The sequence below is a fragment of the Neophocaena asiaeorientalis genome, unplaced genomic scaffold (genome assembly GCF_003031525.2).
Source record: "Neophocaena asiaeorientalis asiaeorientalis breed wild unplaced genomic scaffold, Neophocaena_asiaeorientalis_V1.1 scaffold477, whole genome shotgun sequence".
NCBI classification, from domain to species: Eukaryota; Metazoa; Chordata; class Mammalia; order Artiodactyla; family Phocoenidae; genus Neophocaena; species Neophocaena asiaeorientalis.
The window spans coordinates 1,041,130-1,065,551 of record NW_020172630.1 but is presented as its reverse complement, the minus strand read 5'-3'; the positions used below and the strand labels follow the sequence as shown (position 1 = coordinate 1,065,551).

The 24,422-nt window shown below is 35.4% G+C and overlaps 1 protein-coding gene across 3 annotated transcripts in view; it reads right to left on the bottom strand.

Moving 5' to 3' along the window:
• GPATCH2 (G-patch domain containing 2) overlaps positions 1–24,422 on the bottom strand; it is a 169,374-nt gene that overhangs the window by 67,625 nt on the left and 77,327 nt on the right. For all 3 annotated transcript variants that reach the window (XM_024739203.1, XM_024739204.1, XM_024739205.1), the window contains exon 6: positions 1,463–1,530. In XM_024739203.1, the coding sequence (XP_024594971.1) occupies positions 1,463–1,530 (68 nt within the window). The remainder of the gene's footprint in view (positions 1–1,462; positions 1,531–24,422) is intronic.

Here is a 24,422-nt window from a genome sequence, read left to right as displayed (position 1 = left end):
TGGGCGTAGCAGGTAGGGCGCGAGGTAGTAAAATGACCGTTTTAGTCCCGAGTGTTGAGAGAATTGTAATCAAACACATTGCTATGACTTGGGAAACTCTAAAAACAGTGGCATCTAAGTTCCATCCCCAGAAACTCTTATTTATGGGGAGATGGGTGTGGAAGGGTTGTTGGGATATTACAATGAGGGTCATACCGGCTAATTTCAGAAGCAATACTCAACTGACATTATTGCATTTGTCCTATTTTAAATACAAACTTTGATGTCTTCACTCACTCAACAACTGGCACTGGATTACGACGGTGATAGAGATTGTTTGCCCTCAGGGCATTTACAATCTTTACCAAATGCGAGTTTTGGCTTAAATATAGCTCTAAATCTACTTTCTTGAGTATTTGTTTTCTATCAGAACAGAAAATCGAGACGGAAACATACAAATCTTCTGGTGGTCCTTATGAGATAAAAAATGCTTTATCCATTTTTATTTTTATTTTTTTTCTGTTTGAGTGAAAAAAGAGAGAAGGTCTTTTATGGGATAATGAAACAATGAGTAAGATAAGCTATTAAGAGGGAAGATTGTGATATCATAAGCTATAAAAGTAAATATATAAAAATAATCTATATAGATATTTTATATCATATAAATTATACTATATTAATATTTATAAATTAAGCTACATCTGAACAATAATTTCTGCTTTATATTTGATAAAAAGTAGATTTAAAAAATAGAACCTAATGGGTCCTAATATAATTGTTTTCCAGAAAAAATTCATTCAATAATTAATTCATATCGTTCCATACTTTAACGGTCTTTCTCAAGTGCAACCAGCTTCATAGGAGACACATGGTATTGAGCCAAAATACACAACTTATTTCAGGTTTTCCAACAAAGATGTATTTAGAAATAGAATTAGCACCTAGAAATTCACCCCATAACTCACCAAGCCACAGCTTTACTTTTTTGGAGTTATCTAGTAAATTAGTCTCTTCCTTTTGTTGCTAAATGCAAATACTTTCTGGTCCCATCACAGCTCATGCTGGACAGGAGAAGAGGGTAGAGAATTCATGAGGAAAAGACTCACTCTTCATTTCAGTACCTTAGAAAGGGCTGTAGAAGGAAGGAAGTGAGGATGGCTGAGTCGAAGGGGAGCTTGATGCTACTTAATGTAATGAAAATTTAAACGCTTTGAGATAATCTTATATATGACTTTCAGTAACACGTGAATTTCAAATTCTATTGCAAGTAAAATAAAAGAATGATCACTTAAAAACTTTTCTTTATATTTCTGTCATGGGTTTCATTTAAATTGTTCTTGGACTACTGTCCTTGGTATATGATGTTTACTCTTTTACAAGACAGATTTAAATTGAACCACCTTTACTAGCAATAGCTACCAATTTCCCAAAAGAAAGATACAGAATAGCCCAACAAGATTATACAAATACCATGCATACTCACTCATGGTGATGAGAATCTGGAGAAAAGTGAACCATTCTCTTGTTACTGACTGGGCCAGGAGTGGTCACCTGAAAGGATATTTAAAACCAAAAATAGGTCACCGTTGAGTGTGTAAAAAGGCAGTGAATAACAGGGATGTTTTCATTTGAGGACATCCACTCTGAAATGGAGAATATAACGATTCTCAAAACCTAAGACACAACTGCATGGACCAAAAGATACTTTAATTCCTGGTAACAATGTGCTATTTGTTTTAGTCTAGCATAGTTCCTCAGCTAGAATTTTAAGACTATTTAAAAAGTACCTTCATAACAGAAAAAAAAAAAATCTTTCTTAAGAACTAGACCACTGACTCTCATTTCCAAATACTGTACAACGGCAAATATATTTAACTGTATATAAAAAAAGGTTTACTTAATTAGATTAGTGTTGAGAAGATGATATTTCCTAGGACCAACATGTTTGCAGTTAACTCCTAAATGTAAATAACATGTATTATAATGTACACATTTTAAATGCGTACAAATTAGGGGTTTGGGATTAAACTATACTCACTACTGTATATAAAATAGATAAGCAACAAGGACCTGCTGTATAGCACAGGGCACTATATTCATTATCTTGTAATAACCTAGAATGAAAAAGAATCTGAAAAAGAATAGATACATATATATATGTATAACTGAATCACTTTGCTGTATATCTGAAACTAACACAACATTGTAAATCAACTGTACTTCAGAAAAATTGCATTCAAAGACTTAAGTCAAGGAAGTAGTGAGTAGTCCTTTTTATAGTTTTCCCGTAAACTTAGGAATTATTTGTGTATTTACATAGAACAAAATGTAATTTCACTTAAGGGAAAAAATTTTATTCCTTTATTTCTAAATCAAATTAAAAAGCTGAGAAAGAATTCAAGGTTCAACTTTTTTGATATTGCAAGCTATTCCCATTTTTAAAGAAAATGTCACAACTTTCCTATCCTATAGCGGGTTCTCAACGGGAACATAAAAACAGCACGGATCCACCGTCACAAATGATGAAACATGAACTGACAGCAAAAGGCTTTACATTATGCTCCGCTGTATTAAAAAAAAAATCCCTCTGTAATTATAGAAGTGCCACTTAACGTATAGAATCCAAAAAGGCACGATGAGGCAACAAATACCCCTCAGAAGAAACGAACATTTTCAAAAATGTTATTTTGTCTTGTATCAATTGGGTAACGTGGATGCCAGCACACACTGAAACTCTAAGAAATGCAAATACTGCAAATGTGCACAGATGATGACATTAATAACCCTATGGTTTGAGCACCACAGGTAAACATGTGGCTCAACTCCAGGACTACATCCTGCATTCATCTCAAAATGAGGTTTTCATGCTATTCCAGTGGGTAACCCTGGAATACAGTAATCCATTTTTGACACAGTGGCTATGAGAAAAGCCGACTGCGCCTATGTCATGCTTTGTTAGAGGTTCATGATCACATTATCTCATGGTGGACCTGACACTTTTATTCAGTTTACAGTATGTTCTATGTACAGGCAACTTATTTCCTTTGTCAGGGCTGCTGACAACCTTTTCCACACTATATTAATCTTGTTTACTGACTTTATCTTGGTGCAAATATCAGAAAACTGAACTTTTTATCTCAGAGAAAGAATAAACAAAGTGTTGACAGAAGCAGAAGCTATTTTCAGGGCTAAAATTGCTTGTTTACCTGCAGCTATACTTATGGAAAAATGTTTAAATCTCGCTCTGGCTTGAAATACGTAATCTGAAATTTAATAAATGAAGAAATTTCACATATACCCATGTGATAAATTGCCTGATGAAAACAATGCAACTGAATACAACAAAACAGAATTTATAACTAATATACACCACAATACAAAGGTAAGCTTTCAATCTAGTCAGAAATAATCATACTATGTATACTAATATACACCACAATACAAATGTAAGCTTTCAGTCTAGTCAGAAATAATCATACTATGTATACTAATATACACCACAATACAAAGGTAAGCTTTCAGTCTAGTCAGAAATAATCATACTATGTATTTCTCAGAAATCATATATAGAAACTATAAGCTCAATTCAATTGCTGTAAATAACTCACAAAAGATTTACAATATCAAATGTAGCTATTTAAATGACTCTACCTATTTACCTAGTACATGGCCCTTTTAAAAAAAAAAAGAGGTGAATATCCTTCACTGTTATTTCAAGTCAATGTTGGTTTTACTTTTAAAGATATGTAAAGAGGCATAATTTAGAACTTTTTAAATGAAATAAAGAAACACTGAGATCCATCCACGATGATCTTAGGGTCAATGACACTGGCCTGCCTCAGGAGTAAGCTATTCTAACAACAGGAATCTTTTGCAACTTTAGTGACTAGACATGCTTACCAAAAATCTGAGGGTAAGATCTTAGTATAGAATTCAGCTTATGGAAATCAGGGCTATACTGGAGTTTCAGTGTTTTTTAAACTTGAAAACATGTATTTAATATGATTGATTATTAGTAGATACTTCAAAGAATTATAAAATGTCAAGAAACATTCTTACAGAATTCTTCCTAAAAATTTATAATTCGGGGTTAATCTTTCTAAAAATAAAATGAAGCAACTTAAAATATCAGGTCAAAGTATTAATTTCTAGTAAGTGATTAAGTATGGTGATTATTTTATTCTCCAAAAAATATGCCTTCCAGGTATTACAGAAATGTCTTAGAAAGAAATCACAAATTAAAAAAAATATCATAACTCTTTAAATATCCCATAAGATATTCATGTTGTAAAAGTTATTTGTTAGAAAAAGTAGATTTTATTTCAAAAGGTCAGATAAGAAACAGGTATTCTGTTCTTCATGAGAAATAGTATCTCCACAATCCAATTCCTGTTATTTGTTAAAACTCTGGAAACAATCTTTTATATAATTAGCCAATATTTACTGATAAGAATCTTAAACATCACACTATATGCCCTGAATTTTTATGATTCATTTGTTAAATATTACTACGTCAATAAGTGACTACAATCCTAAATAAAGTAGGCATATTTCTTTTCAGTATCTATGTTTATTATGCAAATTATTAAATTAAAAAAATAAACTCAAAGTTAGATAGGAATGAATGGTCTCTGGATAGCATAGTGTTTATGTCAACTTCTGGCCTTACTAGATTGTGAAATAAACTATAATGCTAAAAGATCACATGGATCTCAGTTTTTACTATTGTTATTTACAATCAAGTTATCAACCTTAGAAAATCAGAAATGTAGTAGTTACTAGACGAAAACTTAATAACAGCTGTACAAGTACCACTATCAAAATTCATAAGGTCAATAAGTACCAATATAAGGGAAATTGAGCCAAATGATTTCAATGACAAAATATCTTTAGCAGTTTTATTAGACACATTAAAAGAAATTTCTTATTTTTTCTATCACTGACTTATCAACACTGATCTTATGACTTTCCTTCAAAGATAGAACAGTTGGTTTTATACCTCATTTTCGCCTTGTTATTATTACCAAACCCACTGCATCTCATCCCATTCTTCTATAATTAGATGGTTGAATGAACTACTGCCCATATCAGGTAAACTTACCTGAGACACAACGGTCTTATGAAATTAATAATGAGTTTGTTCAACATGAATGGTATCCTACTTATGTTCTCAGTGAATAAGATTCCTTCTATAAATTCAGGAGATGTTATGTCTCCATAGAAGCACAAGAAACCATCATCCTTTCTTCTCTGCCTCTAGTAGAGCCATTGTCCTCCAACTTTTCTCTCACTTACAATTATATTTTGCTTTCCAAATGCTATTCTGCTTCAGTGCCTACACTGACAAACACTTAGGGTGGCAGGCTGCCATTCAAAAGAGGGCCTTTCAGTTTTGTGAGAACTGGTCAATCAAATCTGCCCGGCCTCCAGGCTACAGCGAGACATTGTCTGAGCCTCCCTGCCAGTTTGTCAAGACCCAGAAGCTTCCTGCTTCTCTAAGGACCATTATTAATTTGACTCAACTTCTCTGAAGAAAGAAACAAGCCTTTAAAGTTTAGAGGGCTCTGCATGAAGGTCCCCCACCCCCGGTACATTCAATAAATGTGTCAGTCAAATATATGTGACAGATATTAAGGAAAACAACTCAACAGCAAGAGGCTTAAAAATAGGACTTTAAACCCTGGGGGTAAGAAGTAAGGAAAGGAAAGCAAAGAGGTGGAAGGAAACTAACTTAACTATAGTTGCTAGTCTATACATTATCTTCATTTAAAAACAAGCCCAAGAAAATCATATTCTAAATGTTTTGCAATAGTTGATTTTAATTAATAGTTGTTAAATGAATGTGTATAATGTCTATCTTTTAATCACATACAGAAGAATGAAGAAAGATTCTCCAGAAGTATTTCAAATGAGGGCACCTGATTTTACATAAGTGTTCTAAAAATTTGGTACAAGATAGTTGGGAGAATGAATAAAATATCTCATTGTGTCACCTCTCCTCATATATAATATTACAGAATGGTCACGATTCACAAAAGGCACAATTTATTTGGGGATGGAAAACATTCAAGAAAATAACATTAGAATTACTTCTAAAACAACATACAAAAAAGTAGAAATTACTTTTCATGCTTTTCAACATGTCGATTTTCTCATTCCAGAGCCATCCATAGCTCCACACTGAAAGCAAAATTAAAACTAATGAGAAATGCATTTGAAGCCCTCTCTAATCTCATCCCTGCTTTCCACTGTGATCCTTCTCTCCAGCTCCTGATGCAGTAGTCGATTGTTCCTTGTTCTAAACCCCGGACTGCTCTGCTTGATACAATTCAACAAATATTTACTAGTTACCTATTGTGTATATAAAATCATGCTTAAATTTACTATATAATGAGTGGTATATGGTTCCCATTCAGTTGGGTGACTTTAGTTGTATCGTTACATTGATTGTTACATTGATTTAGTTATATTGTTACAAATATTACTAATCTTTTTTATATAATGATAAAGTTCTGTGTTAAGGGACCCCTCTAATTCCAAGGTGGTTTTTTTTTGTTTGTTTGTATGTTTTAAAGAAAGAAAGATCAGTAAATAATTCATGTGCTAATGTTTGGGATTTTATAAAATCTAATAACATTACAGAAAGATGTACTAGGTTCTCATCATTATTCATACCTTTAAGTATACCAATATTCATAAACAATCTTGCTCTTATCAGCAGAGCTCACCCTGGTAAGATTTTAGGGGAAAAAAACCTCTTTTTAGGATCTATGCAGCATCTACTATTCATAGCCTTCATGTTATCTAAATTATATTGTAGTAGATGTAAGACAGTGAGTGAATCTGATGACTTTTACCTGGGTGTCAAGGTTAAAGATTCCACATTGTTCCATTATACTTTTACTATGCAATTTTTAACCCTTCTTAGAAGGATGTAAGCATGAACAACCCAACAATAAAAGTGTGATAATGACTACCCATGACACATCAAGAATTAATACAATTTGTAGAAATATTTTTGTGATTAATGATGACACTCCTATTCTTTATCAGTCTTTCCTGCTTATAAGGTAAGTTTTCACAGGCAAGACGGCTAAAGTGAATAGACATCATTATCCTCAAACACTAGATGAAGAAACTAACACCCACTGAGGTGGGGGCACATCACATCCAGATTACAAAGACTAAAAACAGAGCTAGATTTGAACCTACGTTGTTCTATCCACAATTTACTAAGTTTCCCCTACAGGGGACCACACAAAGGAGACAATACATCAAAACAAGTGTTTTTTGTATTTGGGGATTTGCCACAGGAGATGCTGGCTTGAATCTAGAATACACTCTTGGAAAATCTTCAGCCTAGAAATATACATTCAAGGACATTCTGGTCTTTACTTGTAACTTCAGGGTAACCTACAGGGCTATTTTAAATATAGGCAAGAGTGAGCATGGCAGCTCAAACAGGGTTGTCAGCCCATGTTATGGAGAGGCTAACAGGAATAACAAATGGCTCCACCGCTAGTCATTACAGGCGAAGTAGTAAAAGAAATTTAAAAATCGCACTAGAGAGGAGTAAACATTTCATGATGAGAATATGTGAAGAAACTTGGAAAATTTGAGAACTTGGACTATTTTTTTCCTTCAAAAGCAGATAACAATGTAAATGTGAGATTACACCTCCAAACCAGAAAGGTTTTATAAAGAATCAAAAAATCACAGGAAATAAAGCACAGAGAAGCACAAGGCTATCCTTTCAACTGAGGATTACCCTTTCTGGCAGGAAGCGTATGTGTCAAACGGAAGATGCTAACCTTTTAGCTGCCAGTATCACATGAAGTAGTGACTGAAGACAGACTTCAGGTAATCTGGAAGTAATCTTAGTACATTTTCAAGTAATAGCAGCACATATACCTCTTTAAAAGAATTCTCAAAATGCGAATTATACTAAGCAGATAGAGGTGCGGAAATACACACACATACATATGTGTATATATATGACAACATCAGCAATTCTTCTATTTTCATTCTAAAACTAAACAATGTAATTGTTTTAAATCTTCTCTTTTAACAGTTTTTTCCTAGTTAAAATAAGGCAGCATTAATAATTAAGAATTTAGAATTATTGGCCTATTAGAATAATAATACTTCTAATTATTAAGTGCATAAATTCTCATTTCTGGCCTACAAAATAATGAATGATCTAAATGTTTTAATAGAAAAATTAATCACTACATAATTAAAATACAAATACAGCAAAATTTTTTTTTCTCACGACTCCACGGTAATTTTTCTTTTTTTTTTTTTTGAGTAAGGAACTAAAAATTAACCAGCTCGGAATGATGGCCAATAGTGATTAAAGAAAGAGTTTCACTTTGCCATCCAGTTTTAGTAGCAAGCTGTGAGTGGCCTCTGCTGGCTGACCAAAGCCTTCTTAAATCACTCGTTCATGATGCTTGCAATACCACAGGCTTCAAGAAAATAAGGATAGGTCCACAGATGTTTATACAAAATCCATTGTGCATAAAGATCTGCCTTTTATAAGAGTAAATGCCAAAGTAATAAATAAAATGTGCACAAGATGGTGTAAAAAACTTTATAATCTCATCCCACTGCAACATACTTAGATTATACTCCAAATCTATACATCTTCTAAAATTTGAATTTATAAGCCGTAAGAGTATGAATGTAGATTATCTTATTCAATTCACATCAAGCAATTCACATCTACATTTAAAAATAAGCATTTTCTTGAGGTTCATTTTACACACCTACACACAAACCTTTTCTCAAAATTAAGTGTATAATGCAGGGAAATGCAAAGGAAGACTGAAATAAAAACCTTTTAAACAATTAGTCATTAAAAAAGGCATTAACATTTTATATGATGGTTTACGAAGATACTAGCCGGAAACACAGTAAAGCAAAACAATTTGAAAGATTTCTAGATTATTGTACCCCTGTTTGGGTAGAAGTAATTTTATATTCAAAACTTAAAATTGCAATTAGGAAGGTGAAACCTTACTAGTATTAGGTTATGTTAAGTTAGTAATCATAATAGAGAAGAAAAAAAGTTTCCATTTTTTTCCTCAGCAGCTTTCTATTAATAAAAACCTCCTGTGCATTACAGAATTTGTGATTTTTAAATTTATCTATTTAAACATACCATTATATATGATTCTCTTCATACTCTACCCAATCTATCCACTTAAAATATACCCCATTATCAAATATGCCTAATGCCGTCAAAAGGTGACTACATTTACTTTAAAAAGTTATTGTTCTCACATGTGACAATACTCCAGTATATTTCAACCCTCATTTCAGAATTCAGTCCCATTATCTTGCCTGCTCAAAAAATTGTTCACAGGGCTAGCTAGCTGACATATTAGATAACCCTCTATCTCACCAGACACCGCTGGGATATGACACACTGACCCACTGTAAGCCCTTATTATTAGCCTGAAATATATAGCACGTAATGCAGCTCCTGCCAGGGAATTTGTTTATAAAAATCCCTTTATCTCCCTGGACATTCATAACACTTTTAAAAATAATGTTCAACTATTTAAACAAATTTCAAACAACAAATAAAAATTCTAATGGATGTTTTGAAGCCTATCCTCCCATCTCTTGCAATTCTGCAGAAGCTTAAAAAAGCGAGTCACATATACAGAAAATAGAAACTAGAAAGTGTTTCCTTCTTGAAGCTTACGTATACAGAGTCTATTATATAAAGAAGAGACTTAAAAAACAAAAAAGATGCTTAATAATTCCCATTCCTAATGAGAATTATAACACACTTGAAAAGCTTGGTACATGTAAAAATAATTTTTTTTGGTAGTATAAGAGGTCGGGGGTAACATGGCAGTGAAGGTGATTATGATAATCAGCAAACACGACTGATAAAGTAAAAAATCATTAAGATAGCTTTTTGAACAAAAATCTTACCACATACATTAAAAAATTTACTTTAGGAATATAAGCAGACTAGGAAAACTTTTCAGTGCTTAGTTATAAATTACTTAAATTATTCTGATACTGGAAGATATGATCAACATTTCAGGAGCTAAAATTACTTTCTTTCCACATTAATTATTTGATAATTTATCACACCATTATCAGTGGTGCATATGCCCTTTTGAATTGCGTGTTTTTTTTAATTTTTCAAATTGTTTTTATAAACTAGCTTATTTCTTCCTAGCTTAAGCTGACAGTGATGTTGTATGGAATTTTAATTTATATCAAAAGAGAAAAATTACAGCTGGTTTTGATATTTAAAAGATTGCCTCTAAGAATAGCAAAGATACACTGATAGTAATTTATAAGAAAAACGCTGATAGTCTCCACATTGAAAAACTGATTACCTTAATATGGTTCATATTTAGCAAATAAAACACTTAAGATATTATATTCTACAAGCTGTTCTCCTTAAGCAAAGATGCAGGCAACCACCCAGTCTCGTGTAATGCAGTTCTGAGTATTATACTGTTAATTGCACTAAAACATGTCTATAACTTAAAAAACAAAACCGCGTAACTGTGACTTGAGAGGAGAAGAAAAAAGATCACAACTACAAGCATATGTAAACTAGTCTTTAAGGTATATATAAATGAGTGAATGAATTAATTAAAAACAAATCAAATATTAGTTAAAGATAACAGAATATCTCAGTATCTTACATACTATCTTTCTCAATGAATGGCTACACAAATCACAAATAATAACCTGTAACCTTCAATATCCTCTGGCCAATATATATTTCGAGTAAAAAAATCACATAGTCAGACCCTCATATCTAGGGGACATTTGTTAGTAGAATTAGCTTTAAGTTGAAAGAAGTAAATATCTAGCTTAACTCTGGTTGCATCATAAAATCAATCAGACAGCCAGAGATGGTCACGTGAGGTAAGGTCTGGCCAATAAGAAGTGTCAATCACTGGGTGGAGCTTCTAAGGAAAATTCTTTCAATGGGATTTACTAGCTGCCATGTACTTTGTGCCCTTCTTTGTACTTCAGGTCGCCCGGGATGCAGGCAACAACACCCGTTTTTTTGACTAGGAGTGAAAGATCAAAAGAATCAAAGGTTTCCACCCTGCCATCCTTTATCTGGATAACAAAGCCATCAAATGTCTTCTCATGACAGGAAGAAGGAACAAAGCAAAACACTCTTTCATTCAAGACACCATTATTTGGGCATTTTGTTACATGCACCAAGCCCAATCCCTAATTAATAATAATAAAAGTAATACTGCTGATTGTATTCATTAAATGCTACCTTTATTCTTAAAACAAAACAAAACAAATCAAACAAAAAATACATGCCGTTCAGTGGGTCAGGAATCCACAAGAGAAGAGTTATCTAGTATCTATTCTACACGCCCAGTACTCTGCTAAGTGCTATAGAAGATACTAAAGGACTGCATAATACAAACCCTGCTAGCTAATATGTTACAAACTCAAAATATATAAACCAATAAAGATGAAACAACCACTAAACTGTGTGCAAAGCCCTTCTGCCAGTGACGGCTGGGCCTTGAGGCTCCTGCCTTCCCACTCTTGCAGAGCATGGAAAAGAGAACTGAGGCTGAAGTAGGGGGTGAGACGGAAACCACGGTTCAAACTGCCCCCACTCATGTAGGGTAAAGTGAGGGGTAAGAGCAGACAAGCACGGGGGAACTGAGGAATATCTGCTTAGCTCTGGCACAGCTGGTAAGGAGGCAAGTCTCCAGCAGAGTCCCACATTTGAGTTGGCACTCTGCCCGAACTGGCACAGAAGTAGAAAGCTGCATTGGTGGAAGGAGGGAGCTAGATGGATAGCCTGAGAGAGGGCTACTTGTTCCCCATGGACTGAGTGTGCTAGACAGGTGATCCAGGAGTTCTGGTAAACTAATGGGGGGGGGGGGCGGTACCAGTGGATGAGCAGTCTTGGGACCTAAAGAAGCACAGAGACTTGGAGATCAGAGACAAATGGCTGGAATGCATGGGCTTTGGTAATGGGTACCAGCATGGTACCTCCAAACGCCAAACAGGACCAGACTTATACAAGTGAATGAGGTGCCTGTGTTCAGATCATAACAGCTAGACAGACATCAGCAAGGACCAAAGTGTACTGCATGGACAGGAGGACGATGCATGGACCAAAGGTAATCTTCTCCATGACCCCAAGGGCACATAAACTCCTTACTGCCTCTTGGGGAGAAGCAGATGGGAGGGGGAAAAGAAATGCAAGACCAAGCATTTGTTAGAAACAGACTTGATACTGAGATACAGTAATGGGCAAATCCGTTTCACTTCCTGACTCCTGCATCCCCACCCACATGCTCCTTCCCCACACCCAGTACTAATAAGTGGAAACTCACGAGAAATATCAAATGGAGTAAATAAAGATGCTCCATTTTCTTTGGCCCAAGTATTAAACTTTTGCCCCACTAGACTTACAAACTGACATCAACCCTTTAAATATACTCACTAATAGAAGAATTATCCTTACACTAGAATAGATGAAAATCTTTCTGTGTGATCCATAAGCAAGTAATAAAGCATTAAGTACTTGACTAGTTTAAGCTTTCTCACTATTTTATAGCAAAATTCCACGTAACCTATTATATTTTTTAGTCTGCAGGTTACAAAATCAATTGTGGCCAAAACATCACTTTTGTAATAAGATTAGAAAACAAAGCAATATGAAGTCCTATCAGTAATTCTTGCTGTCCGATGCACTGGTCACAATGGGATATATCATCCACAAGGTTTTAAAATAATAAACTAGAATTTATGGATTTCATCAGTTTTCTCTTTTTCTCCAGTATAGAGTAGTTCTTAGGAGCAGAACGTCATCATGATTAAAAGTATGGGGTATGAAGCCAGATGGCCTGGGTCTAAAGCCTGATTCCTCCATGTTTCAGCTCTATGACTGCTTTAACTTCCTCATCTGTAAAATGGGTATGAAAGTAGTACCCATTTTATAGAGCTATTACGAGAATTAAATGAGATAATCTTTAAAACACGTACATCAGTATCTCATAACTATCATCGTTTGTATTAATTGTCTCAAGGTCTAATGCAAGATACAATCTCAATAATAAGATGACACAATAAATATTACAATAGACGTAAGCAAGAATAAGGAGCTTTTGTAGGATTGCTGGGAGTTGGGAGCAAGGAGGGTGTGCATGCAGGGTGTGCATGCAGGGGGATGGTGCAACTGAAGATGTTTATTATTGGCAGCATCAATCACTCTTTTCAGTGAATTACTTGAAACAACAGAGCAATTGTTTCTCACGAGCATATAGGAAATGCCGATACATATTTAATATACAAAACACATCAAATTATAAAGAAGAGTTACTTTACAAATTAAGTGAAAACCACAAGGTAGCCAGTCTAAATCGCAAAATTTAATTCAGTAATTTCCACAAAGACAGTATTAGTGACGACATAAGCTGGTGCTTTTCTGATGCTTTTCAACTAGCGGAAGGGTCTTGAGTTTAAATAGAGTTAAATATCTTATCTATAATAATGGTCCATAAATTGAATGTTTTATAGCTGATTTGCTGTTTTTGGCCGATTCTAAGGGCCTGAAGGAAACCCGAACTGGCAACCGGCAAACCATTTGAACTCATGCTATTAAAGTAATAAAGGGAATGCATCTCTTCCCATGCTCCAATTAAAACACACACACACACACACATACAAACATACACACACAGAAACACACATACACACACACACACACACACACACACACACACACACGGATTCTTCGATCCACATACAACAGAAGTAATTTCTCTCTCTACTTGGAATACCTGTGTTTCTTTGCATCTTTCTTATATCACTGAACAGACTGCATCATGTTAAAATTTATATGTTTATCTCCTCTACAAGAAAATACATTTCTGGAAAGCAGTGGCTACTGTCTAATTTACCATTGTGTCAGTCACCAACAGAACTTGGTATATTTGTCTCTACTGACCCATGTGCTGAATTAGTCAAAAGCATAAGTATTGTTCACTACAGCTGATTAGCATTTTATGATAGTTATAAAACAACTTGGTATATATTCGGAAGAATTCACAAACAGGTTAAATACTATAATCTTTCAAACACCTGAATAGTTTGTCTTATAAGCCATGTTGCCATCTCTATAACTAAAACCATTCTAATACCATTTCATAAAATTAAATAGTACAAAAACCACAACTTGGTAGGAAGTATACAGAGAATCAACTGAAAAATGAATATAATTTACTAGGTGTTTTGCATAAAGAATAGTTCACAAGTTTTAAAATACAGAAAATGAAAGAGATGCTATTACTACCTTTAATGAATTCCTAGAACACTTTTACTCAAGTTGGTCAAAAGTAACAAAGAAAAAAGAATTCCAGAAAAGAGAAGTTATCTTCAATTACCTTCCTGGGGTAGCACACTATTAAAAGAATTCATAGACAGAAAGCAGGCTGTCAAGTATTAGCATATATTCCAAGAGTACGGCAGGATATGCTCTTAAACTCACTCTAGAAGGAAGCTATCCATAAAGTAATGGCGGCATCTAAGCAGCAGTATAACTAAGAGACTAGATACAACTAACTTCTTGAGTTGCCCCATGGTGTTAACTATGAGCTCTACAGACATTAAACCACACCATGGAATCTGAAACAATATCTTCTCACACGGGGAGTTTGTGAAACACCGACATAATGTCCCTACAACCCAACTCTGCGGAACTGGCTACACAATTAGAACGCCTGCCGAGTAGCACACTCCAGTGAAATGTGAACACTTCCAAATGCAGGGATACTTGCGCTTGTTTTATTCTTTTCCTTTGTCTTTTCTTTTATTGTTTTTTTTTCTTTCTCTGTGATGAACCCGGTATGTTCTATGTAAATAGTATCCATTGTGATTGATATCACCAAACATTGATTGAGCACTTTCTAGGTGGCCCGAACTCTCAGAAGTTGCCTAGACAGTATTTCTAATGCTCACAATGCTGCAAGATACTAATTAATATCTCAGGCTCATGAATGAGGCTTAGAGAGATGAAAAGAAACCACCTAAGACCACCTGCTTCACACATAGCAGAGGCAGTATTTTAGTCCAATAAGACTAAATACTTCTTATTTAGCTCAATAAGAAAATATTGAGCCTTTACATTACCTTCCTGCTGAGTAAAGGAACTAGATATTTATATATAACTAACAACTAACTAACAAGGACCTACTGTACAGCACAGGTTATCCTGTGATAACCTATATGAGAAAAGAATCTGAAAAAGAATGGATATATGTATAACTAAATCATTTTGCTGTACACCTGAAACGAACACAAGGTTGTAAATCAACTCTACTCCAATAAAATTAAAATATGAAAGAGAAAGAAAGAAAATATTGAGCCTTTTCAGTGTGTCTTGGGTTGAGGAAGAGGAGATATACTGGTGAACAAAGCTGAGGAGGACCGGGTATTGATGGCATGGAAAGACACACTGAACTAAAAACAAACAAATATACAAGAATGCAGTCAAATGCTCTGTGACCGCCTGGAGGGGTGGGATAGGGAGGGTGGGAGGGAGGGAGACGCAATAGGGAAGAGATATGGGAACATATGTATATGTATAACTGATTCACTTTGTTATAAAGCAGAAACTAACACACCATCGTAAAACAATTATACTCCAATAAAGATGGAAAAAAAATATATACAAGAATGCGATAGATTGCTGGTAAATTCTAAGAAGGAAATAAAGAAGGAGAAGGTGGTGGGGAAGTGGAACCCCAGCTGAGCTGAGTCCTGAGGGGCGAGATGGAGCAGTGAAGCCAAGGGAAGGAGAGGTGGGAACATCCCCAGTCAAAGGAAAGAGCACATATGGAGGCCCGGAAGCGGGGAAGAGATGTTCAAGGAGTAGAACAGAGGTCGGTGTGTCCAAGGACAGATGGTCTGGTGGAGATGGGAGAGCAGAAAGGAGCTAGAACACACTGTGTCTTCGTGACCTTAATTCTAAGACGTTGTGCTCATTTGTTTAGGCCAGCAGTTCTCAGCCTCTATATTCTTGAAAATGATTGAGGACTCCACAGAGCCTTTGTTTTATGGATATCTGCTGTACTGGAATTGAAACTGCCTTAATTTTTAAATCCAGGAATCTATAACTCACTGCTTGGAGACTGTGGAAAATACCACAATATACCCCTGAGAAAATGAAGTGAAAAAAGTCAAATAGTATCTTAGTATTATTATGAAAACAGTTTTGCCCTTGTGGACCCCTTGAAGGAGTCCTGGGGATTCCCATGGGTCCCCAGACCACACTTTGAAAAGCAATGCTGTCTGCCATGGTTGTCCAAGGGTGGTCCCCAGGCCCACTGTATCAACATCACCTGGGAACCTGTCAGAAATGCAAATTCTCAGGCTTCAAGTCTCAAACTTACCGCCTGAGAACGTGTGGGAGGTGGAGCCCCACCATCTGGGTCTCATCAAGCCCTGCTAGTGATTCCGATGCTCACTGAGGTTTGAGGACCACTGTGCTATACCTTACTGAAGAGGCAGGGCAACAGGGGAAAAACACCGGTGGGGAGGTCGTAAGAAATGCTTTCACACATGCAAAATTCGGTTGTCATAAGCATAAATGAAAAGCTTGAAACCAAACGCAGGAAAAGAAAAAATTAAAAACCCTGCGGCAAGTTAGAGAATCAACAGAAGGGTAGTTTCTTTCTGAATAAAGGCATCAGACTGAGTGGAAACGGAAAAGGCCAAACTGGAAACCCTGACTGATTCTGCAAATATGTATGGCAGCAAATCCAAATGTCAATCTTCGTGGGTGGATAACACCAAAAGGGCTAGCGTGGAAATGTCAGTCTTGGGCATACGGATGCCCACAGATAATAAACAGTATCAAAGGTGCTGACCAAGACAATATATTTATGAAGAGAAAAAGCTACTTTTTATTGACTCATATCTCAGTTCTCACAAATACTTCTTCTTAAAAGAGAATAACGTCACATAACTTGGCAAGCCTTGTTTAGCAGTGCAAAGGAATGAGTTTGCTGACGCATATTAATATCTTAATGAATCCATTTAAAAACTGACACTATGCACCTTGGTTCCTTTCATTGTATCTTACATAAGTCCAATATTATTATTATGTACTTGTGTCCATAATGACATAAGGATCACCCTTTGGGCTCCCAGCAACCTCTCTATACCCTAAGCACTGTACTTACATCATTTATTACATTGTGTTTTAATTAGCTGCTTACTTATCTAACCCTCCCACAGACTATAAACATCTAGGGACTAGGAATCATGTCTTATTCAACTTTGTTTCTCCCCCCCCCCACTGCATAATGTCTGGTACATGGTAGATAAAAAATGAAACAGTATTAACTTATTGATTTAAGTATTTATGTTTTACCTGGACACCTACATGAAAATCTCAAACAAAGGCCACGGCTGATATTTTAATTGCTTTGAATCACATATCACAGAATCCTATGTACACATGTTTTCAGTAAGCTCTTGCTTATTGAATACAGATATACGTCTTTTGTAAACGACAATGGGAATAAAACATAATTAGTGGGAAAACTCAACGTGCTCTTTTAACTATACATGGAAATATTTCAATGAATACAAAGTAAGATCTATCAAAAAGATTCTTACGGATCTTACAGTGGATTTTCCTCTCGCCATATTAAAAAAAAAAATTCTACACCACTTGCATTTTGAAAATGTAGGAGCAGCCATAAAAACATGAGCAAGCATTACTCAATTCTCAAATCAGAAACCTCAGACTGCACGTTAAAAAGATTATTAACTGGGCAGATTCTTAGCTTTATAACTGAAAACTACTCATGTCCTTTCTAGTGATCAGGACCTCAATGGTCCATATGAAACAAGGCCACATTTCATACTCAGAATGAAATTCTGCTTTAGACTGCTTCTTCTGCTTATTAAACTACTGATAATCTGTGAAAAAAATTCAGGATATCTAAACAAAATAAGAGCTCACAACTGGTACCCTCTGTGCCCACCATCACCTGCACTAAGCAACAATTAATTGTCCTCTTTAAACCTGGGCCGTGTTGGTTCTCCCACAATTCTTATGGGGTGACCAGATGTCACATGACCACGCGGTTGGCTGGGGCACAGTATTTATTGTAACACCAGCTGTAAAGGTACTAACTACACTCAGCTTAGGATGTTACAGACACCTGCCTCAGTTACTAGCTCAGCTTGGCATTCAATAATTGGAAGTTAGTGTGGATTTGAAAGTCATACCATTGTTCAAATGCATGCTTTGTCACTTTCTAGCTATGCAAGTCACTTCACTTCTTTTTACTTCTGTGTAAAAGGGCAACAGTAATGGCGGACTCTCAACCACTGCGCCACCAGGGAAGCCCTACAAAATTTTTATTCCTTATCCCTTTACCCACCTCTTTTCCTTCCCCAAATTACTTACTTTTTACTGTTTACCCCCTTTCTTCTTTCTTTGCATGGTTTAGTGCAAACCCTGCAGAACCTTCTGTTTGTATGGTTAATCACTATGACTCCTTATACAATTAGCTGAATTTCAAACCCAAATGTGTGTCAGCAGGCATGAAAAACTTTCTGGACTACAGCGGAAGGTAGACATAATTAAAGTATAATAAAATTTGGTGGTTCATAACAATGATGCATCAGTATTAAACAAAAACCCAAAAGCAAAGAAAACCCTGCCAAACATTAAGACGAAACCATCATACCTACACACTTATCTCTTCCAACTGAAACTCTCTTCCAATTTTCCAGAGTCATATCTTTTGCCTTTCTTTTCTCTACATACTTTCTTTCTGGAAAAGTGCATCAACTCTCCTAGCTTCTATCATCTTTTTATTGACTGATCACACATATACAGCCTTTCCTCATCTAATGTTCCACACTTCCAACAACTAATCTCCTTCTTCCAGGAACCCTTTAGATGTCGCTTTTTGGAAATGTTAGAATCACCTTAGACTTATTATACCTAAAAAATTCATTATCATCCCTCTTAGATCAGCTTATCTTTATGAAGTTCAATTTTTATTTATTTTTTTATTGTTTATTTATTTGTTTTTGGCCACTGGGCAGTAACAGCATTTTTCTAGTCTCACACATGAGAACATTTGGGAATCATCTAACTAACATCATGGTATGGAAGAAAGAAAGAATGAGTGCTTGGCAGCAAGATAAAGTCATCTTGGCTCTCCCATATATTAACTATGTAACCTAGCTAAGTTAAGTTAATTCCTCTGTGCCTCAATTAGTCTCATCCATAAATTGGACCTAATGCTGATCTCACAGGTTATCTGTAAGGATTAAAGAGATAGAAAACAGGGCTTCCCTTGTGGCGCAGTGGTTGGGAGTCTGCCTCCCAATGCAGGGGACGCGGGTTCGTGCCCCGGTCTGGGAGGATCCCACATGCCGCGGAGCGGCTGGGCCCGTGAGCTGTGGCCGCTGAGCCTGCGCGTCCGGAGCCTGTGCTCTGCAACGGGAGAGGCCACAGCAGTGAGAGGCCCGCGTACCGCAAAAAAAAAAAAAAAAAAAAAGAGACAGAAAACATAGGGAAACAGGAAGCACAACACTCTGGCACAGAGCAGGCGTGCGCGCGCGCACACACACACACACACACACACACACTGAATATTTAAGACTTCGTGCCAGGAATTGTCACGCATACTTCAAATTCATCCCAGCCTCTTACTTCAATTTTCTTTTATCTGCACTGTGCCTCTTATACTCTCCACCTATCCAAACCTTACCTACACATAAGGCTCAATTAGTGTATTCTTCATTTATATCAGCCTATGTTTTTCTCTTCTTTCTTTCAAATCATATTGCAATTATGGAAGCATATAAAAGTATACAATTTTGAACTTATTTGCTCTCTAGTCATTAGGAAGGTTTATTAGCCTAAATGGTAGCCTCTATGAGTACAGTAAATCCTTAATCAATGACTACTCTTAAAAAATACAAAAACAAAAACAAAAAACCAGATGTATGAGCTTTGATAAGTCACGTTATGTCCCTGGCCCTCAATTTTCTAATCTGTTAAAAAAAAATTCAGTATTTTCTCTAAAATCCTTTACATCAAAAGCATTCTGTCATGCTAAGTTGAGTTCTTAGATCATTTTCATAGAGATTAGAAAGAAAAGAAAAGGAGTCCTTTTTGGCATTTTCCTTCTCTCTGAATTTCCTCAGCCCTTTGTTCATTCCATTAATAAAGCAATTACCTGGCCACATTAGATTAAGTACATGCCTACCCTGATAGATAGCAAATCCCTTGACAGTAGGGCTTGTTTCAATTCATCTTTGTACCTGGGGTTACTGAAGACAGTATCTGGCACATAGTAGGCATTCAATATATATTTGCTAACTTGAAATTAATTAAGAGGTTTGAGATGGGCAAAGAATGTATAAGGCTATTTGCTTTGTACTGAACACAAGTACTCTCTCTAAAAAACCCTGTTCATTGCCTCCACACTACCTTCTCACTGCTATAATATCTTGCCATTACTCAAAATACTAAAATATAGGAAATAAAATAATCATCACCACCATACATGAAACTACATCAAACAGAATGGTCAAATTCAGCAAAGTACAATTAAATCATTTAGGACTTAAACGTCCACTTAAATTAAACAAGAAAAAAAGGAAATGCTTAATTTGGTAAATACAACTTTCCCACTAATTTAATAATTTGTATAATTTCAAGTCAACAATGACATAGGAATTTCATTCTTCAAGAATTTCACCCTAATTAGAAAGTCTTCCCAAATAAAACTTGTCTTCAAAAAAAAAATTTCACCTTGAAATTTATTTTTAATTTCAAAAATTTAAAAAAATTTGAAAACTTAAAACCCCCCCAATAATCAGATTATAATACCTAAATACTTTACAGATTTATTTCTTTCAGACAAACACTGGATTACACTCAAAAAGACTTTACCTCTCCCTTACCAGGACCCTCGAATTTCAGACTGTATAAAGATGAAATAAGTACAAAAGCATTATCTTAGCCCTACCTTTTCATCATAAAACAGGTTGATTCTGCCTTAGATGGATTCGTGTAGGTATCAATAACTGAAAAGTCTACATCCTTTAAAAAAAATTGAACTAAAGAAGTTTTGCAAGATAATTTATTCTAGAGTCCCAAAAGGCATGTGATAGTCATTCATGATTCTGCTGCAGTTCTAATGTGAATCACATGCATGGAGCAAGTTCACAGCAAGAAAGCTGAGAATTCGTGTCTCAGTGTTATCTCTAAATGTCGTTACACCAATACCCTTTATGACTTGCAGATTCTATAAATTTGGGGTTAATGTTATTAAATAATATTTTTATGTGGTATGAAATTTATTTTGGTGGCAAACTTTGCTTTAATAGTTTTATACTTTGGTTTTGTGTTTACAGAATCATTAATGGCCTAAGAGATACTTAATAGTTTTAGTTTTACTTTACTGGAATGGATTTTATAGGGAACATAATACGCTATGTTACATTTTTCCATCTGCAGTACACAAATGTCTCAGGACAAATCTCCTGCAGATATCAAGGGTCTACTGTAATTGTTTCCAGTCTGCCCACTGAAACCTAGCAAATGGGTAATAATACCCTGGCCTCTCCGTTCTGACAGTGACTTGGGTTGGAGGGTTAATCACGACGAAGAGCAGAAGAGCTGAACCTTAAGCGTTAAGCTGGGCATAAATCCTAACCCACATCGTATGCATTTTTACCAATAGGCTCTTCAGGTCACTATGGGCCAAGTCATGTCCATCATCACTATACTTAACAGTGCTGGACCCTAATTTTTCACATTGTTATGAAGCTATGCTTTCAAAAAGCATGGGTATAGGGACAGATTCAAGCCCATGCCTTGTGCTGAATGCCGTCACCCCTTCCCTTATCAAATCACTTTCTAGAACTCTTTGCCCATCTAAAGGCAGATCAGAAGGTTTATCAATGTGGGCAACATAGGCAGTTTGGGCAGTGAATGTGGGTATAGTGAGTGAATGGGTTAAAATTTAGAATTTTTCTGTGGTGAAAATTGAATAGTTCAATAGGTGAAAGTTAATTAAATCCATAATTCTACATAGGAAGACATTACTACAAACAGTTTTTTTCTTAGTAATTCAGAAAACAAAAAATTGACAAGTGAGAGTTCAAGTATAATATAAAGGCCAATTTCAGAATGAGAAGCATCTCAATATTCCTCCAAAACGTAACTTCTATGTTGAAGAAATGGTTATTTCTCTCAGTAAAAGAATGATCATTAATTTTAAATCAGAGAATGGTTTATATTTTTAAAACAGTATATATTTGCTCAATTTAATACATGGAGATTCTATCAACAAGATTGAAACAGACTGACTATTTGAAATTTGAAAAGGGCAATGTCCACATTGTTCCCCTCGTACTGTAACAATGGCAGGTCAAACTTTTGTTCCTCTTGTCCTACAAACAATTTTCAAGCCCACGCTCAATAAATAAATTTGGTCTCAGCGCTCCCAATCAGGGCTGCACAATCCCCTCAGTAGCAGACCTATGATAAATGGACTTATTTTCCCAAATCAAACACTTGAATTTAAATTCAGATGAGTTAATGCAAAGGTCAACATTGTAATCAGTTCTTTTGATCTTTATAGAATTTCTGGAGTAATACATAATAAATCTGAAACAAGGCAATTTGCAGCTCTGTATGTGTGGCTGGCAATAAAAATCTTAACGATCAGAGCCTTTATGTACTTAGGGAACGTTTTATAGTAATGGCTATGGTGAGAGCTTCAATGCATAAGAAACAATGGCAATAGATAACCCTGAAAGGCTTGATTTCTTGATTGTTTCTACAATTTATTTATATATGTATTTATATAAAAACTTAATGAATGCACATCTATGTTTACTGTATTTTTGAAATAGTCACCACTTTTATTACAAGCACCTAGTTGCGAGTTAAAATGTTGAACATAGAAATTGCTTAGGAGAAAAATTAGCATATCAGGTTCCACCTAAAACCTTTCAATATTTAAATTAGAATTACATTTCTTTGGGTTTGTTTTTTGACATTAAAATTTGGGGGGAGGTTAAGCTATTTAAAATTAAATAGTATACTTCAATTTTATGACTGAAAAGGAGAGTACAACCAGAAAGGGGTTCGGGTGCTTTTTAAATGGAAATTTAAGGAAGTAAGGAAGGAGGGTGGAAGGAAGAGGGGAAGGGAAAGAAAAGCAGAAGGAAAAACAGATAAACAGAATGCAAGCAGAAAGACCTGAAGCTAAGTGCCACCTCTGTAGCTAAGCTATTGGGTGTCATTGGGTATATGGCTTCAGGCTGCCTGCTTCCCTTTAAGTGTCTTAGAACCTTCTGATAACAATTTATCCTAAAGCATTACAAAACACTATATAATTATGGGTGGAATAACATGAAGTTTTATATTGATAGCAATGATAAATAATAGCCTGTTAATTTTTTTTAATTAATAAAAAAATTTTTTTTGGTCATATAGTAGTGATTACTCCTCTCTAAACAGTAAACCCATTTTGTCAACGTTATTACACCAAAGCTCTCAGTGCTTGCACAATAGAGCTAGTCTTTGATCAATCCTGATTCTAGTTCATGAGAATACTTTGAAACATTCTGGTGGTTAAAAGTACTGATATTTTAGTTGACTTAACATTCAAGATAAGCCTTTAATGAAATGAATAATATGAAAAAGCATTCTGATTTCTAGCAGTGAGGGACCCACTGTCTACAAAATTTGAAGCAGATGTCCTCAAGGACTATGGAGCTGAAGGTGAAAATTTAAAAAAAAAAAAAATAGCCTCCAAGTGTCATCTTCTATCTGTGCTTCCACAATCTCTCTCTTCAGGTCTACCTCAGAGGTAATTACCCCTAAATCTACTCTTGTTGGTGATTCTAACAATGAGGTTGAAATAGGGGCCTCCCACAAAGATTTATTGTAATTTGGTTTTTTGGAGACTCAATGAAAATACCAGTATCTAAGAGACAAAATTGTCTTGTGTCCTTGGGGCACGACAGTTATGATTCCAACTGATCTAAACACTGCACAGGATTTGGCTATACAGCCAGAACTTATAGAAATCTGGGACAAATATATTCATCTGTAGCGTCTGCAATAAGTTCTTTCCTTCATAAGCAAATTTGATTTGGATCCACTAGCAACTTTTGCAACACTACTATACTGGCATAACTTTCCATCATTCTAAGGTTTGATATTTTAAGACAGAGAAGAAAAACATGACTTAGGAAAATCCTGTCAATTTCTTCTAAATTGTGACTTTATTTCCCCAATAAACCTTACATGCTTCATAAAACTCTGATTCCACTGAACTCAAGACAATCCAGCAATAAGAAATGATTGGGTTTTTGTACTTCCTAAGACAAATCATCAAGGCTCTTATTTTTTACTCCTGCAG